General features: G+C 41.8%; 1 protein-coding gene across 1 annotated transcript in view; it reads left to right on the top strand.

The window, feature by feature from the left end:
* The first annotated feature begins 10999 nt into the window (after positions 1 to 10999).
* The window catches only part of LOC145409291 (synaptogenesis protein syg-2-like), a 53654-nt gene continuing 46654 nt past the window's right edge, over positions 11000 to 17999 (top strand). The window contains exon 1 of the mRNA XM_080279769.1: positions 11000 to 11045. Within this exon, the coding sequence (XP_080135895.1) occupies positions 11000 to 11045 (46 nt within the window). The remainder of the gene's footprint in view (positions 11046 to 17999) is intronic.

Below are 17999 nucleotides of genomic sequence, written 5' to 3'. Positions count from 1 at the left end.
ACACGGGTGAAAGGCGCCTCAAAAGGAGGAATGGGAACTAGAGGTGCAACCTTTTCGGTCTGATTACACTTTCCCACAACTTGACAGGTGTGACAAGACTTACAATACCAGGAAACATCCCTGAAGATACCTGGCCAGTAGAAGTGTTTCAAAATGCGTGCCACAGTCTTCCTCACTCCAAGGTGTCCTGCCAAACTGGAATCATGAGCCACTCTAATGATATCCTGCCTACAAACACGAGGGATGACAACTTGATGTACAACCTCCCATTCACAGTCGGCTGATGCTGTTGGGGGTCTCCACTTCCTCATAAGTACTCCTGACTTTACATAATAACAAGTAGAAGCACCAGCTGACTCTTCCTCACTGCAAGCAGAGTTAGCTAGACCTTTCAACTCAGGGTCAGCAACCTGCAACTCAACCAACTCCTGACGAGACAAATTATCAACACTACGGGGTACTGCCTCATCTGGTGAGTGGTCCAAATTAGCAAGAAAAGTGTCAGCTAGGATAACATCATCATCATCATTATCCTCTAAATCACCAGTAACTTTAGACTTAGCCCTAGTGACAGCACATGCAGGGAACACATCAGGGACATCACAATCATGGGTCGCAGCCACTGGCTCACTAGACAACTGAGGAGCTGGACACATTGACTTCCACCAATATCATTTCCAAGTAAGAAAGTTACACCTGACATTGGGAGTGTCTCAACCAACCCAACCATAACAGAACCATTAACAAAACCAGACTCTAAATTCACTCTGCACAGAGGGACAGAGAAGTAATTATTCCCTACACCTTGTAAGATTACAGTTTCATCAGAGGAATTAACATTAGAGCCTAGAACACTGGTCAGCATAAGGGATTGGCAAGCACCTGTATCACGATATATTTGAACTGATTTCCTGTCATTACTGTCCAGAGGACTGACAAAACCATCAGACAGGAAATTAGCACATGAACTCTTGAGAGTGTCACCCACGTTACTGCTCAAAAGAGGAGCTCCATCATGAGAATTTAAGTTACCCCTCAAAGCAGGTTCAGTTAACTCAGTTAAAGAATTCTGGGAACTCTCAAGAGTGGACACTAGACCAATTGACTGAATATTTAAAGACTCCTTTTTGTTCACATCACGCTGTCTCCTGAAACATCTCTCCGTAGTATGACCAAGCTTACTACAATAAGTACATTTACTTTTCTGAAATCTAGAGGTGAAGCTGGTATTTACTTCCTGAGAAACATCATCTTTATTCTCTTTCCTGTTACCTGTACTCTGAGTAGAGGCAACGTACTTACTCTCAGCTTTCCTTTTTCCTCCAGAATATCTCTTGTGAGTGAGAACATACTCATCAGCTAAAACTGCAGCATCAGACAAATTATCTATTCTTTTCTCATCAAGATATAGGCTTACATCTTTACTAATACATCTTTTGAAGTCCTCCAGCAAAATCATCTGCTTAAATTTACCAAAATCAGAATCCACATTCTTAGAATTTAACCACTGCTCTAACAGATCTTCTTTGATTTTTGCATACTCAACATGGGATTGCTTATCTTGCTTGTAAGTTGTCCTAAATTTTACTCTATAAGCTTCAGGAACAAGCTCATAGGCCTTAAGAATCAAGCTCTTAACTACATCATAATTATCAGATTGATCCTGAGGCAAAGATGCATAAGTTACTTGAGCTTTACCGGTGAGAACAGTTTGAAGGAGTACTGGCCAATACTCCTTAGGCCAATTAAAGCCTGTAGCTACCCTCTCAAACAACTGAAAATACTTTGTTAAATCAGATTCATTAAAAGGAGGGACAAGTTTAACATTTTTAGCCACATCAAAACCATCAGAGCTAGATGATCCAGTTCCACCTTGTTTCATGCGATACTCATGGTCTGCCTGAATCCTGGCAAGTTCAATTTGTGCCTGAGCCTGTACCTCTGCCTCTTGAATACGAGCATTTGCCTCATTAACACGAGCCTCCTGCAGGGCTAGCTGTAACTTAGCTAATTCAATCTGCGTTTGCTCATTTGGAGGAGTTACATTAAACAAGCTTTCATTAATCATGGCAACAATCTGATCTTTAGACTGATGAGAGCGAACAACAAATCCCAATTGTTGAGCAACAATCTTAAGTTCATTCTTTGTTCTGTTTTCTATATCACACACTGTTTGCACATTTGACAAAAAATCTTTGGCTTCACCAAGTGTAGAAATAGTAGCCATCATGAATATATCACAGTCACAAAATATCAAACAATATCCTTATGATAATATCCTGAATATCCTGATATGAGGTCGCCAAATTTATGTTACGGAACAGAGAAAGATAATGTACACATTAAGTGAGAATACTAAGAGTCACTACTGTCCCGTAAAGTTCCAGGTTCAAAACAAAAGAGTTTGGTAAAATTACAAGTTAAAGTTTAATGCTTAAACTAACAACAAAACATTCAGAACTCATAAGGATAATGTAATGGCAAATAAACAGGTTAAATATATGGTTAACTGCAATAGCCTCTATTAACACGAAATTAGCAAGAGTAAATTTAACTAAGTCAGCCCTGATAAAATGAGATACCAGATAATACTCAGTGAATGCCAGATAAATAATTACAGATACAAACTATTATAAAAAATGACTGACATAAAACCCAACATTAATCACAAAGACTTCACTAGGCCTACAAATTAAACTTATGCTATACAGTACAAGAAAAAAATGCAACAACAGTTATACTCAAATTACACACAGCTGCTAGATGGTTGGAGATTTCTTGAGCACTCACAATAATAATATCTGTACAGGGGAGGACAGAGATGTGAACAAAATGAGGAGCAGATCTAAGTGGCAATGATGCAGAGACTGAGCTCATTATATAGGGGCCAGCAGAGCCTGATACAACTTGTAAGCAGGACGCGCAAATGAAGCCATGGGGACAAAGAGCTGATAATCCCGCTCTAAGCAACAGAGAGAACGACTTACTCTACTATAACGGTAGAAGGGGGGAACTGAGGCAGAACACGCTCGTGATCAAACATGCAGCAACTGAGCGTTAAAATTACACAAAGGATGATGAAATCATAGGCTATGTAACAATATATATATATATATATATATATATATATATATATATATATATATATATATATATATATATATATATATATATATATATTAGTATATTAGTATATTTAGGCAGAATGTTTTCTTTTATACAAAAATCATTAAAGACCAAGGCATAGCCATTGTTCACTATTTTTCTGTTGATCTTTTCGAGTTTTCTTACACATTGTTTTACACTATGATTCAGGTTGTAGATAATATGTCCAAAATCCATGTCGTAACTATATTTTATTATTTATTTTCATTTTCCTAGGACGTTTCGTGTATCCTTACACATCATCAGCGACTGTAACATAGATACAAAACACTATAAAACATGACATATACAACATAAACCTATACAATATATATATTGAAATGTACAACAACGACTAATAAAAGTGTAGAGTCACATATATATATATATATATATATATATATATATATATATATATATATATATAAGTGTGTCAGGGGGGGAGGGTACTAAAATGTTGAAGTGCTACAGTAGATTCATGGCTGGCATACTCAGTTTCTCTCATTCTTAGTTGGCGGTCCTTTTTCCCCTGTCTCCCCTCTTTATGCTTATAATCTGTCACACATCTTCCCTCCCCTTTTCCTGTTATCTCTAGTCTTCCTACTTTTCTCTCCTTGGCTTCAACCTGTGGAATAGTTTTGTTAGTTATAACTTTCCGTATACCAAACACCCAGGAAAGGACCAACAGGTCTGTTGCTGTTTGCTTTCCTTTGTATTCCTTTGTACTCTCCCTCTCTTCCACCTCCTCTTCCTCCTTTTCCCTCTCCCTTTCTCCATCCTTTTTTCCTTCTCTCTCACTTCCTCCACACTCCCCACCTAATTTCCTCCGGTGCTTCCCCTGCTCTGTCACATTTACTCTGCACCTCACTCTGCCTCATCACTCCCCAAGCTGGCCTTGTTCGTCTCTTCCCTATCCATCCTTTTGTTATCCCTCCTTGTCCCGACCCTTCTTTTCCCTACATTTCTTCATCCTTCCTCGTCCTTTTCTATTTCTCCTTACTATGTCTCTCCCCACTCTGTCTCTCCTAATCCTGCCTCCCCCTTCATCCATTACCTTTCTGAAAATATCTATCATGTTCTCTCTTCCCCTCACTTTCATGACCTAATCATTCTTATCTCCCTTCATTCATTTGCTCTCTTTTTTGTCACTCCCAACCCTATCTTTCCTTTCTACGTCTTGCTTAATTCCCCATTTCTCGCCCAGTCCACTTCTAACACAGGATATCATTCTTTTTCTTCCTCTTACTTTTCTTTACCTTTCTCATCCTTAACTCTCCCGACACTTCCTGCTCCTTCTCCATCTTTTCTAACTCTGTTTTCGTTCTTCATGTATACTCGTTCCTCACTCTATCCTTACTTCCATTCTTGCCTCTTCTCATTCACCCTCTTCCCTCTGCCTCTCCTCACCCTGTCCCTCCTTCCCCGTCTCTCCTAATCCTGCCCCCCTTACTCTTAAGCCCTCTCTGACACAAGCTATCATTCTTTTCCTTCCCTTCCCGTTTCTTTTCTCTCTCTCCTCAACCTGTCTCTTCTTTGCCACGCCTTACTCACCCCATCCCATCCCCATCTTCCCTAACCTTCTCTCTTTCTCATCTATCCAGCTCTTACTTCCAATCCTGACTTTCTTTCTTCTTCCCAACCTTTCTCACCCTTCTTTTCCTCCCCTTACCCTGCCCTTCTCTTACCCTCTGTCCAAATCTTTCTTCTGGTTCTTCCATACACTTCTGACACAAGTTATCATTTTTTTCCTTCCTTTCCTTTTCCTTCCTCTCACTTCCCTACATCCTCTTCCTTATCTCTCCTTATCTTTCCTGTCCCTTCGTTGTATCTCAAAATTATGCCTGTTTTTCTCACATAGTTACTTATCCTGACACAATCATTCCTTCCTTATTTTTACCTTCCCTTCTCTTTCCTTTTATTCATTTCCTCTCTCTCTCTCTCTCTCTCAGTTTTTGAATTGCAGGAAGGATAAGAGGACTGTAAAATCTTCCCACGTCTTTTGTTTTACCTGTGACGTAATGAAATAAAAAATAGTTACGTTGGGGAGATTATCACGACTTTGTGTGTGTGTGTATGTGTGTGTGTGTGTGTGTGTGTGTGTGTGTGTGTGTGTGTGTGTTTTATTTTTGTTTTGGTGGAGGGATAAACAAGCAGCGTGGGAAACTTTCTATGTCTCTTCATATTCAATCGAAATCTGAGTTGCTCCTTTCCGTTGTCCCTCCCCTGCCCTTTCCCCTACTGCACCCTTTCTCACCCTGTCCATATCCCCTGCCTCACACTGCCTTCCCTGACTTTCCCTGCCCTGTCCTTTGCTCTACCCCTCCATTCCCTGCCCTGTCTCCTCTCTCACCCTGTCTCACCCTGCCCCTGTCCCCTGCCAACGGTAAGGCCAGCAATAATCCCACATCCCAAGCGTAGCAGTGATTCCCCCTTGGCTCTAAGAAGTCCTATGGGAGATGGAAATGGAAGGTTGAAGAAGAGGAGGGAGAAAATGGAGGAAGAAAGGGAGAGAGAGAGAAAAATCGTGAAAAGGATACAGAGAGAGAGAGAGAGAGAGAGAGAGAGAGAGAGAGAGGCAAAGGGGAGAATAATAAGGAAGGGTGAGGGTGAGCGAAGGGAGAAAGAGGGGAGATAGAGAGGAAGAGAGATGAAATGGCGAGCTTAAGCGAGGGAAGGGGAGCGAGAATACGGAACTGGGAAGGAAAAGAGAGAAAGAGAGAGAGAGAGAGAGAGAGAGAGAGAGAGAGGGGGAGGCAGGGGGGGAGTGGAATTATATGATGCTGTGAGAGATCAGGTGAGCGCAGAGAAAGGGAAAGAAAAATCAAAGGGAAGAGATGGGTGATGGCAGAAGGAGAGAAAAAAACAGGAAAGGAGGAGCAGAGAGATGTGAGATAAAAAGAGAGGGAGCTGAGGCTGAAAGGAGAAGAAGTGAATGAAAATGAAGAAGAAAAACGTAGGAAAGATGAGATAGACGGAAGAAAGGGGAGATAAGTGAGGATATTGTAGAAAACAAGGGAAATTAGATGATAGGAAGGACAGAAGGGGGAAGGGAAGACTTAGTTTCTAAGAATGGAAGAATGGGATTAGAGAGAGAAGGAAGAAAGAATGAAGGAAAGGGAGTGAAAGAGAGGTAAGGAATGGAAGGGAGGGAGAGAGAAGGGAGTAGATGAGGGATAGAGAGAGAAGTAGAGGAGAGATGGGGAGGTTGGAGAGAGAAAGAAGAACAGGAGGGGGAGAGAAGGATGAGAGGAAAGGGAAGGAGGGAGAGAGAAGAAAGGGGTAAATGGAGACGGAGAGAGAAGTGGAGGAAAGGGAGAGAGAAGGAGAAGAGGAAAGGGGGAGAGGGAGAGAGAAGGAAAGGAGGAAGGAAATGGATAGGGAGAGAGGCCAGGGAGGAAAGAGGAGGAGGGAGAGAAAGGAAAAGGAAGGATGGAGAGAAGGAGAGAAGGGCGTGGCTGATCTATATACTTCCTGCCCGAGGTGGTGACTTGCCCAAGGAGGGAGGGAGTGAAGGGGGAGAGAAGAGAGAGAGAAGTAGAAGAGGAGGAGGAGAGGGGAAAAAAGGGAGAGAGAGAGAGAGAGAGAGAGAGAGAGGACTAGATGAAGGGGAGAGAACGATGGAAGGAGAATAGGGATTTGAGGGATAAGGTGAAACGAGGGAAGGGAAAAGGAATTCAGAAGGGGAGAAGACAAGACGAAGGCGAGGAGGGAGAGGAGAGGGAAAGGAGGGAGGAAGAGAGAGAACCGCATGAAAAGAAGGGGAGATAAAAATGGAATGGAGTTCAGAGAGAGAGGATGAGAAGAGTGTAAGGACAGAATTTCAGAGAAGATGAGGATAAAGGGAGGAATAGAAGAAGAAAAGGGAAGGAAGGGAGGGAGAGAGGAGAAGGAATTTCGGGAAGTGTGGAGGAGAAAATGGCATGGAGATTAGAAGGAGGGGAGAAAAAGAGGGAAAAGGAAAGTCAGCAGAAACGCAGAAGATAAAAGAAGGAGTAGGAAGGGAGAGCGAGAGAGAGAGAGAGAGAGAGAGAGAGAGAGAGAGAGAGAGAGAGAAGGAAGAAATGTAGGTGATATGAAAAGAGTATGAAAACATAAGAGGCATAGAAGGGAATTGTCTCTTAGCAGTTACTTCATTTCTCCTCTTCATCTAAATCGTCTAAAACAAAAATACCTCTGAGCCTCTCAGCCACTTCTCTTTCACAGCTCACACCCTCCACTTTAAGCCACCCTCCCACACATACTCCTCGACTTTACCTTCCCACTTGTTTCTTTTTCCACCTTTCCCTTTCAGATCAGTATTTTATCTTCACAGTCTCTTAACCTCTTCAACCCGATGACTTTTTTTGCAATAACAGAACAGAGGAAGGAAAAACAAATTAATAAAAATATAATCCATACACCTAGATACAGGTAAAAATCTTACAGTTGGACTTGAACAGCCGTAGGTTGAAACTTGGGGGGGGGGGGGAGGAACCATTCTGGGGAACGAGTTCCAGAGAGATGCACTTCAGGGAATGAAAGAACTCTGATAGGTAGAAGTTCTTCAATATGGCAGTGTGACAGTCCAGTCATGAGCGCTATCTGATGCCAGTGTAGCGCGGGGGAATGCGTGGAGGGGTGGCACAATGGATGCAACTTCGTGCGAGCATTTGCCATAAAATTATCTGTAAAATAATGCAAGGAAGGCAACATTTCTTCTCACGTGTAGGGGAGGCAGTTCGTTAGTAATAGTAGGGTTATTATTACTTTAACAGCTTTGTTCTGAATTTTGTGCAGATGTTTTAGTGCAACCTCTCCGCATCCACTCCACGAGGGTGAGCAGTATTCCACCTGAGAGCCCACAAGCCTCACATCCATAAGTCAGAACTGGCACCAACACGCTGGTGCTCCTTTATTTTTATTCTTATTGTCTGTTTCTTGTTATTGTTTTCAGTGCACTTGTCACGTGTCTGCCATTCTCTAACCTCTCTTCTTCTTCCCCAACTTCCCTGCCATCTTCATCAAATGCAAGCTTCTTCGAAATCAAAACAAGTCCACAGCCCCAATGAGCAAAACAATAATATCACTAACATCACCATATTGGAGGGGCTGCCACCACTTCGTCCCGTTTAATTTTCGCTCTCCTTTCACCCTTTCTTCCTTCCACTTGTGCCACTTTCGAAGGTGTACTCTGGGCCTCTCTCCTACTGTTGACATTCACCGACTTTTAAAACGCCATCTCCACCTCGTGCATAATTCATTGTTCTGCACGTCCTCCTCATTTACACTCTGGTCTCTAACTTCTTTATGTCGTCTTTTTGTTTTCCTCTCTCTCTCTCTCTCTCTCTCTCTCTCTCTCTCTCTCTCTCTCTCTCTCTCTCTCTCTCTCTCTCTCTCTCTCTCTCATTAAACATTAATTTATTTCTCCCAAGCATCTCAGACCATGCATTAGTCATTCATCAAAGCAGTAGTCACTATCATCAATGAGACTTCACGTAACTCACTTTCACCAAGCAATACTCAGCATCGCCAAAAACTCTCACCAGGAAACATTCACTTTCACCTAACATCACTCATGGACAGTCATTTTCACCCACCATCACTCACTTTCACCAAACCTCACTCAAATACTCACTCTCACCAGGCAACACTCATCTTTTCCCAGCCTCACTCACTGACCCTCTCCTCCAAGTCACACTCATTTTCACCTAGTCTCACTCCGTAAAACCCAGTCTCACCAAGCACAAGTCACTTTCACTAAGCAACTTTCAAACCATACCCAATACTCACTTTCAACGAACATATGCGCTCACTCACACTCACTTCCACCCAGCCTCACTCAGCGACAATCACTCACACCAAACAACAGTCATTTTCATCCAGCAAGTCACTCTCTTCACACAGCTCTCACCAAGTCACATTCACTTTCACCCAACCTCTCTCAGCGACACTCACTTTCACCGGGCCACACTCATTTTCCCAGCTTCTTCAATTTCTTTTTCCCTTTTTTTTTCCAAGTTAACTCATAATATTAAAATTCTTAAAACTGTTCCCTCCCAAAAATGCTTAATCTCTTCATATTAATTAAATCTCATTAGTGAAATATTTTGATGCAGGAAAAAATGCTGTGTGTGTGGTGCCAGGTCTCATTAAGTGTCCTGGGTGCTGATGTGTCCTGGGTCTTGATGTGCCCTGGTGCTGATGTGTCCTGGTGCCGTTTTGTGCCTGGTGCCTATGTGTCCTTGGTGTCTGTGTGTCTCAGATGTTGATGTGTCCTGGGTCGATGTGTCCTGGTGCTGATGTGTCCTGGTGCTGATGTGTCCTGGTGCTGATGTACCCTGGTGCTGATGTGTCCTGGGTGCTGACGTGGTAAGGGTTCCACTGACTGGGTGGCAGGAATCGCCGAAATTGTCTGAAAATTTGAAATAATTTTTAAAACTGTTTTCAATATTCCACTCGTTTCATACTTTTGTTGATGCTAATGATCTGTTCTCTTCATGTCATAATTGTCACTTCCTCTTTTGCCTGGGCAGTGTTGTGTCCTGGGTTATGTTGTGTCCTGGGTTATGTTGTGTCCTGGGTTGTGTTGTGCCCTGGGTTGTATTATGTCCTGGGTTGCAGTGGGTCGTGTTGCATCCCGGGTAATGTTGTGTCGTGGCTTGCGTCGGGTAACATGGTGTCCTGTTTAATGTAGTGTGGTGTCCTGCGTAGTGTCATGTCCTGGGTGGTGGTGCTGCGTGGTGATGTGCCCCGCGCCACTCCCAGTAAAGGTGACATGTCCAGGCTAACCCCAAGTCACTCCCACAGTCGCCACTCCGGTCACAGGTGTATGTAGCTCCATTATACACACACACACACACACACACACACACACACACACACACACACACACACACACACACACACACACACACACACACACACACACACACACACACACACACACACCAGTTAACGCCTTTTGGTACAATGGTGTCCTTTTCATCATTATTTTTTCATTAGCTGGCTCACAGTGTCACTCCTACAATCTACAGTAATAGCTATAGGTATGCAATCACACACTGAGATTAATTTGCCCGTCGTTATGTTAATGTCACTCTTATTATACATCTTTTGTTATGTCTCTTTACTTCATCAAGTCCACACAGTCATGTTCTCAATCTCCATTCCTGCTCACAAGTGTTGATAGGTAAATCTCATACTGAGATTAATTTTGTCTCTTTAGTTTTATGACTTTTTTTTTTTAATGTATTTTTATTACCCCCAGGCGATTTTGAGGGGCACCTTAGGGGAGATGCATGTTAGCTTGTGTGTGTGTGTGTGTGTGTGTGTGTGTGTGTGTGTGTGTGTGTGTGTGTGTGTGTGTGTGTGTGTGTGTGTGTGTGTGTGTGTGTGCGTGCTTTTCTTATCCCATCCAGCAATTACCATAATCTCAAATCAACACTTTTCGTCGAAAGTAATGTTACAATAGATATCGTTAGTTATGAAGACGAACTGAGATGAAACACAACAGACCGATGGAACACAGAAAGAAATGCTGCAACTCTGAACATGTGTGAAATATATAAAAGACTGATGGTTGATAGACTTTGAATATCTTACTGGATGTGAGGTACATACAGAACGTTGCACCTCTCCTGTAATCATCAGTACATATTAATAGAGTAATGGTCACGACACATCCTGCACACGAAACGCATCTTCCCGGAGGACAAAATAACAAGGTAGCGTCTCCGTGCTCATGCAACACACACGACAATTTCTCGGCATCAGACATTCTGGGCAGCGACACGGCAGGCTGGAAGTAGTGAGACAGCCGCAGCACACAGCCTGACAGCCGGCATGTCTCCACTACGGCGGGAGACAAGCCGGAGCAATGAATTATGACCCGTGGCTGCGTGTAAGCGATAGTCCGGCCCTACGTCGGTGGTGGAGAGGTGGACTAAACTGAGAACCGAGGTGACACCTCTGTAATGCATTGTTAACAGTCACCTCCGTAATGTTGATTGCATGTTGCTGCCGTTGTGGTGCAGTGTATGATACGAGAATTTATGCACAGTCAGGGACAAGTGTTAGTCTACTATTCCTCTGCGTCTGCCTATCACTTAGGGCATGTACAGTAGCCTACGTCACTTTCCTCCCCGACGCATCATATCAGAGGAAATTATCAGACAAACATACTAAGCCTCTCTCATCTTAGGAATGTAGTCAGAAAAGTAAAGCGAGGTAGAGGGGAAAAGGCAGACGAACAGTAGTCCCCGACTGGACATAATAAATTGCTATGTGCTTACGCGAATATTGTTTACACAGTATTCGAGGGAGTTCTCGTGGACAAAATAGTTACGTGACATTATTTCCAATTATGTACGATGACGACTGCTGGCAGAGTACAAACTTACAGCGAAATTCAAAAGCATGTACTGTCAGTATGTCCACGCATTTCCGAATTCCCTGGGCTATCGAAATAAGGCTAAAATCAACAATGTACCCGATCACTAAACAGACGGCCTGAATAAATCGTGGCATTGGTGCGACACAACAGCAGCCTTCCATTAGCGATATGGAGTAAGTGGCTGTTATGCAACTAACATACGTAAACCATTCGAGTGCTATTGTTGTGTGGAGGGAGGCAGTATGAGCACACACAATACTTGGCTGTGGAAAATGTGGAGTGTGCTGGTTGTACAGTACGCTAGAATGGCACGAGTAAATGTGGAGCAAAAAACAAAGTTTAATTAATTATATTGCCATCACACTTTGTTACTAAGTCAATAATATATATATATATATATATATATATATATATATATATATATATATATATATATATGGAGCCTCTGAGGTTCAGTGGTACAGTGTGCGTTTCGTACACGGGTGAGCCAGGGTTCGCGCCCCGCCAGGGTAAAAAACTTTGGGAGTGTTCACCCGGCCACGTACTGCATTGACGGACACAAGGGGTGCTGTGGTTGAACCAGTGTCGCTTACTATAAAGTATGCTTGCACCCAGTCGGCTTGCGCGGGCTGATTACACTTGGTTCACAGACTACACACACATCCAAAGCCACTCCAACACTACAATTACACTTACAATCTTTGCTCACCCTACATACAATCGCTACCAGACAGCCTAAGCCACTTGGTAGAGATACATTGGCTGTATCGTCCCGACTTCGGTCGAGATAGGTCGGTCCTGCAGTGGATACTCAAACGGCTGATGATATATATATATATATATATATATATATATATATATATATATATATATAGTTGTATATGATTCAACTTTTAACAAAACTCTGATAATTTAGGCAGTACAGATATTTTGCAAATTGGTGAAATGTGAGCTCGGAATACCTTTAAATCTTTGCTAATATGATTCGACAACTGATGAAAAAAAAAAAGAGGTACTTTAAAATATTTTCACAATTATCTCCCTGAAAACTAGGCTAAATCAAGAATATTGATCACCGGTGCTTGCCTGTGTGCATGATGATGGCTCACAAAGACCCTCGAACGCCTCCAGTGAGATGATGATACGCTCCGCCTTTTGTAATTCTCAGGCCTTTGAAGGTGCAAGTGTGCGGTCGGGATTAAAGCAAATATTTACCCTGTTTGCTGCAAGACGATAAATATCTGGGTACACAAGGGGAGCTCCCTGCTTCCACCATCCTCACCTTCACTGCTTTAGACAGGCATCGCTGTTTCATCTCTTACTTTCACCTCGTCTCATGCTCTGCCGGCCGTGAAACTTTTGGGCAAAGCCTTCTCTGCCCCATCCTGTTCGTATGTAGAACTGAAATAGGAACCTGGGTTGTGGATTTGACTGTTGTGTTTCGTGGTCTGGGGAGTAACTATAATTTAGCCAAAGCTGAATGGCTCCTCTTAATGATCCCAATGTTGTTAGTGAAATTCAGCTAGGTCTTCTTTATCTTCTTCCCATAGACTGGCATCACTGTTTCACCTATGAACTTCACCCTGACTCATGTTCACTATATGCTTCGGAGTAGTCTATAATCTACCTTTATTCCTGACCTGAGGAAATCCAAGGTGAGAGTCGGGCCGGTCAGACTGGTGGACACAGTTTGTTTCTCCCTAGTCCTTGATCATCAAGCAATATACTGTAGTTGGGGGTCTTGATGAAACGTCGATCTTGGCGGGTCTCAGCTTCCCTCTCCACTCCACTTTCACTCTTATCCATCACTTTTATTTTCTCTCCACTTCATTTATCGTGATCCCTGCTTTCTGCCCACCTCACCATCACCCAACCTCACTTTCACTCAAAACCCCACCGTATTGAGCAGTTGAGGGTGGGGTAGGAAAAAAAGAGAAAGAAAGAGAGAGGAGGTGGGGGATAGAGAGTAGAGAAGGGAGGGAAGACAAGGTAGAGATAAGAGGAGAAGGGAGGGTAGTAAGGGGGAAGAGGGGGGGAGAGGATTTGCCTGCCCAGACCAACCAACACTGCTAAAATATTTCGGGGGGAAGCTTGCAAGATTTGGCCGCTGAAAACAAAGGGATTTTCCCCCGCCTATCCCCGTTCTTAGCGTCGGCCCCTGAGGAGTCCCGCGCCGCATTGTGATGAAATATTTCCCAACATAGGTCCCTGCTCGTGGGGAAAGGCCTGGTTAAAGTGTCGGGGATAAAGAACACCAACCCTCGTATATCTGACTTTCCATTTGTGGGCTTCCTGTGAGTGCGTAGGGACAGGATGCTCTTTCTCCCTGCTTTGCGATTTTGCCTCGTGTTTTGCGTCGCTCAGTCTGTTCTCTTTTCTCTTTTTCTCTCTCCCTCGTGCCGCTTGTACGCATAAGCCTTGGGACTTTTTTTTTTTCTGGCGCATTGTTCCTCTGATTTTCATTTCTTCCCTATTTCTCTTTCTTCCGTCCTGCATTTTGGTATATTCATTGAGATTTTTTCTTTGAGTGGCACGAGTCTTTCTTCCCTTGACTTTGCAATATATTTTCCGTAATATTTTGTTTTCCTTATTTTCTTTTCAGGCCTTTTTTTTCCAGCTTCTTCCTCGTGCTATGCTTTCCTATTCTTTTTCTTCTTCTGTACGTATACGTTTTGTGATTTTTTCCCTGGTGTTTTCCTTCTCTGCTCTTTCCTCCCCGACCCTCCTCGCTTTTAAATGCCTTGTGATTTTTCTCTCGTTTTTGCTTTCCTTTTCTTATTTTCCCTTCGCCTGGACGTATAAGACTTGTGATTATTCCCAACATTTTGCTTCTCTTCATTTTCCCCCTTCACTGGAAAGCATATTAGATTTCCAATTATTTTTCGTGTTTTGCCTCTCTCCTTTTTTCCCCTTCACTTGCACGCATAAGCATTGCAATTTTCCCTGTTGTGCTTACCTATTCATGTTTCCCCTCTCTCATTTCTCTCTCTCTCTCTCTCTCTCTCTCTCTCGTTTATCCCCTTTCTCATATTTCTCACTTTTGTCACATTTTCCATTCATCCTGCTCCTATTTTTCCTTACTTCGTGGTACGCAATTTACTTTTTTTTTTTTTTCACTTATTCCACAGTTGCCTCTTTCTTTGTAATTTTCCTTCCTTGCTTCCCTGCTCTGTGATTCGCTATTGCCTCTCTTATTCACTCTTATATCTAATCATGCTCTGCTTCCATTTCATTCGTGTTTCATCCATCCTCATTCCGTCATACGTTCATGCAGTTACCAACCTTCCACTTCATTCTGTTTTCCTGCTTCCTTTCTCGGTGTTGCGTTGTTTTTGTTTTTAACTTATTTCCCAGTTACTCTCTTCCTTCTTCACTCTTTTCTTGTGTTGTCTTACTCTGTCGCGATATATGTTATAGTTTCTTCCTTTTTTTTTCTTTGTTTATTCCCTCTGGCTGGCAGGTCTTTCTTTCATTTTCTTTCTTCTTTCTTGCATCCTCGTTTTGCGGTATGTTATTGTTTATTATATTTTTTTCTCTTTCCCTCCTTCCCTTCGTTCTGCTTTTTGTTTCGTTTCTTTACTGTTGGCTTTTGTTTTTCAGTGCTTCCCTTTGTTTCTCAGCTCCTCATTTTCCTGTTTTTGCTTATTAGTATTTCTCTCTACTGTGGTTTGCTTCCTTATTCTTCTGCTCTTTTATTCTCCCCACCAGATATATTTCCATTCCATGTTTTTTTTTTCCACATATATTTTTTTTTTTCTCTCTCTTTGCTCCTCCTCTGGTAACCTAATTTCTTTGTTTCTTTCATTCCCTCAGTCCTTTTTCTTCTCGTTTATTCTCTCTCTCTCTCACAATTACTTTGTTTCACGCACGGATTTTTTTTTTTTCCTATATAAATTGCATACTGTGTAAATTCTATCACGAATTTTCCTCATATTCTTCCTCTGATTTTTTTTTCCTTAGTTTCCCTCATTCCTTTCTCTCTCTCTGTCTCTCTCTTTCTCGGTTTGCGATAATCCTCCATTTTCTCCATTGCAATTTTCCTCAATTGCTTTTTTGTGCGCCTAACTGAAATTGTTTTTTTCCTTTCGTTTTCTTTCTTATCTTTAATTTTTCCCACATCAATAACTTTTTGCCATTATGCAGCTCTTCATTTTTCATGTTCTGCAGCTCTCTCCTTTTTTTTCCAGTTCTTCGTCTGCTTATTCCCTATTTTGTTCACCACTCTCTCCTTTCAGCATATTTACTTCATTATTTTTGGTTTTAATTCGACTTTCCTTTTTTCCATCATGGTCTCGTTTCCATTTTCATGCTGTTTCCTTCAGTTCTCTTGATTTTATCCTCCTCTACGTATCCATAAAATTAACATCGGTGCTTTCACGTTTTTAACCATTCTCTATCTTTGCACCTTTTTTCAATGATCTTATCTTTTCTCTCGTTATTTTTCAATCTGTGTACATTGATAATTTTCTTATATCTTTTTCTTTCCCGTTTTCTGCTTTTAATTTTACCTTCTGTCCTTGTCCTTGCATTTCATCAGTGATCTTGTATTTTCCTGTACCATTATCATCCCTCCTTCAGTCTTAACTAATTCACTGCCATTGCGTCCTTTCTATTCTATTCTTTTTTTTTTCTTCTTCCACAGACAATTTTATTCAATTTGAGGATATTCTCTGTTAATGAGTCGGGTGTTAATTAAGGATAGAAATTTAAGGAAAGTCTCTGTTAATGAATCAAGGATTAATTTAGGATACATAATTAAGGAAGTCTCTGTTAATGAATCAAGGGTTAATTAAGGATACATAACTTAAGGAGATTCTCTGTTAATGAATGAGGGTTAATTAAGGATACATAGCATAGGGAGGGTCTCAGTTAATGAATCAGGGTTAACTAAGGATGCATCATATCTTTCCTCTTTGAAAATAATCTCTCCTAAGCAGAATCGAACTGCCTGAAAATAAGAAGTATAATATAAATGTGGAAGGATTTGTGAGGGATTTAAGCTGCTTGAAATGGAAACTTGGTGATTAGAAAGTTCTTCGTGTGTGATGATATTTAACTTTAAAATGATAAATGGAATAAAAATCGTCTGAAAAAGCACGATTGAAGTAAAGGCGACGCCGCTGTACTCGTACCTAAGAAAATAAAGCTTCTATGAGTGAAACCTTGTTAATAAAAAAAATCCCTCCGTGTGTGATGGTCTGTAACTAAACAAGACTATGCTATAATCCCCTTGTGCCTCACCTAAACGGATTGGCACAAAAGCTAAGCCTCTCTCAGCTTTACCTGCTTTGAAGCTTGTATGCATTAATTATTATATTTTGTCTCCACTGAGAAATACAGGACCTCTGATGAGCAACGACACATGAACTACAGATTCGTACATTCTTATAGGGAATGTCAAGCATGTTTGCATTTTTTCTTTCCTATCTTCCTTCTTTCCTTCTTTTTTTCATTCATTCATTCATCCCTTTCTTTCTTCCTTCCTTTTTTTTTTTTTTTTTTTTTTCCCCTTTTTGGCTACAGGGTTATAAATATCCAGTTTTTACTCGTACTCGCTTAAAGGTCGCCTTTGGAGGCCTCCGCTCGATATCAGTTCCTATTTTCAGTAGAAAGGGGAAAGAAATTTGAATTACTCATGCCATGAGCGAGACGGAGCGAGGAATTTTCCCCTATTTTTATCCTGTTGGGACACCCGTTGAGGAGAGAGAGAGAGAGAGAGAGAGAGAGAGAGAGAGAGAGAGAGAGAGGCAAGATTGTATTGTTTGCTATTATACTAAATTTTACTACAACATTATACAGTTTTAGGAGTAAAAGGAGGGAAGAAGGAGAGGCGAGAGGGGGATAATACAACAAACACGTCACTCCTCTCTCTTCTGTCATGCTGGTAATTTCATTGCCGCACGAAGGATGAATTTACCCTCTGCACTAAAAGTAAATAATTTTTTTGAAGCAAAAGACCAGAAATGAGTCATAAGTCGGGAACCGGTGGAACGATGGAACTGGAAATTGTTTTATTCTTCAAGTCAAAGCATTTATCGATACCTTGCTCTAACAAAAATTGCCCTACGTTGCGCCGTTTTTGCTGTGTTACGGTAACAAACAAACATACAGAAGTCGAACCATTTTAACAAAGATTTGATATTATCCCTAATTATGCGTAATATCGCTGACCCATGTTGTGTGTAAAGTAACATAATCTTTAACCTTCTCACGCCCCGTTGTCTCTCATGTATTATATCATTCAGCTTCACGTGCCGTTATTTAGCTGAGAGTGAGCGTAGGAATCTGTGAGTGTTACTACCGGGGCCATTAACGCTTTAATGGCCGGAACAGCTGTCTTATTCTGTTCGAACTTACGGCAGACAGTTACGTATAGCCAACTGAGGGTGAAACATATGAATTAAATATCTTCCATGAAAAAATGAGAAAAGAAATGGGCACTAAGAATCTCCAAAGCCACGTAGAACATGACCAAAACCGCGAG

The sequence above is a fragment of the Coenobita brevimanus genome, chromosome 80, assembly GCF_032717465.1.
Source record: "Coenobita brevimanus isolate Jiangsu-jjx chromosome 80, ASM3271746v2, whole genome shotgun sequence".
Taxonomy (NCBI): Eukaryota; Metazoa; Arthropoda; class Malacostraca; order Decapoda; family Coenobitidae; genus Coenobita; species Coenobita brevimanus.
Note: the sequence above shows the minus strand (reverse complement) of the source record. Positions and strands in the feature narration are given on the sequence as shown.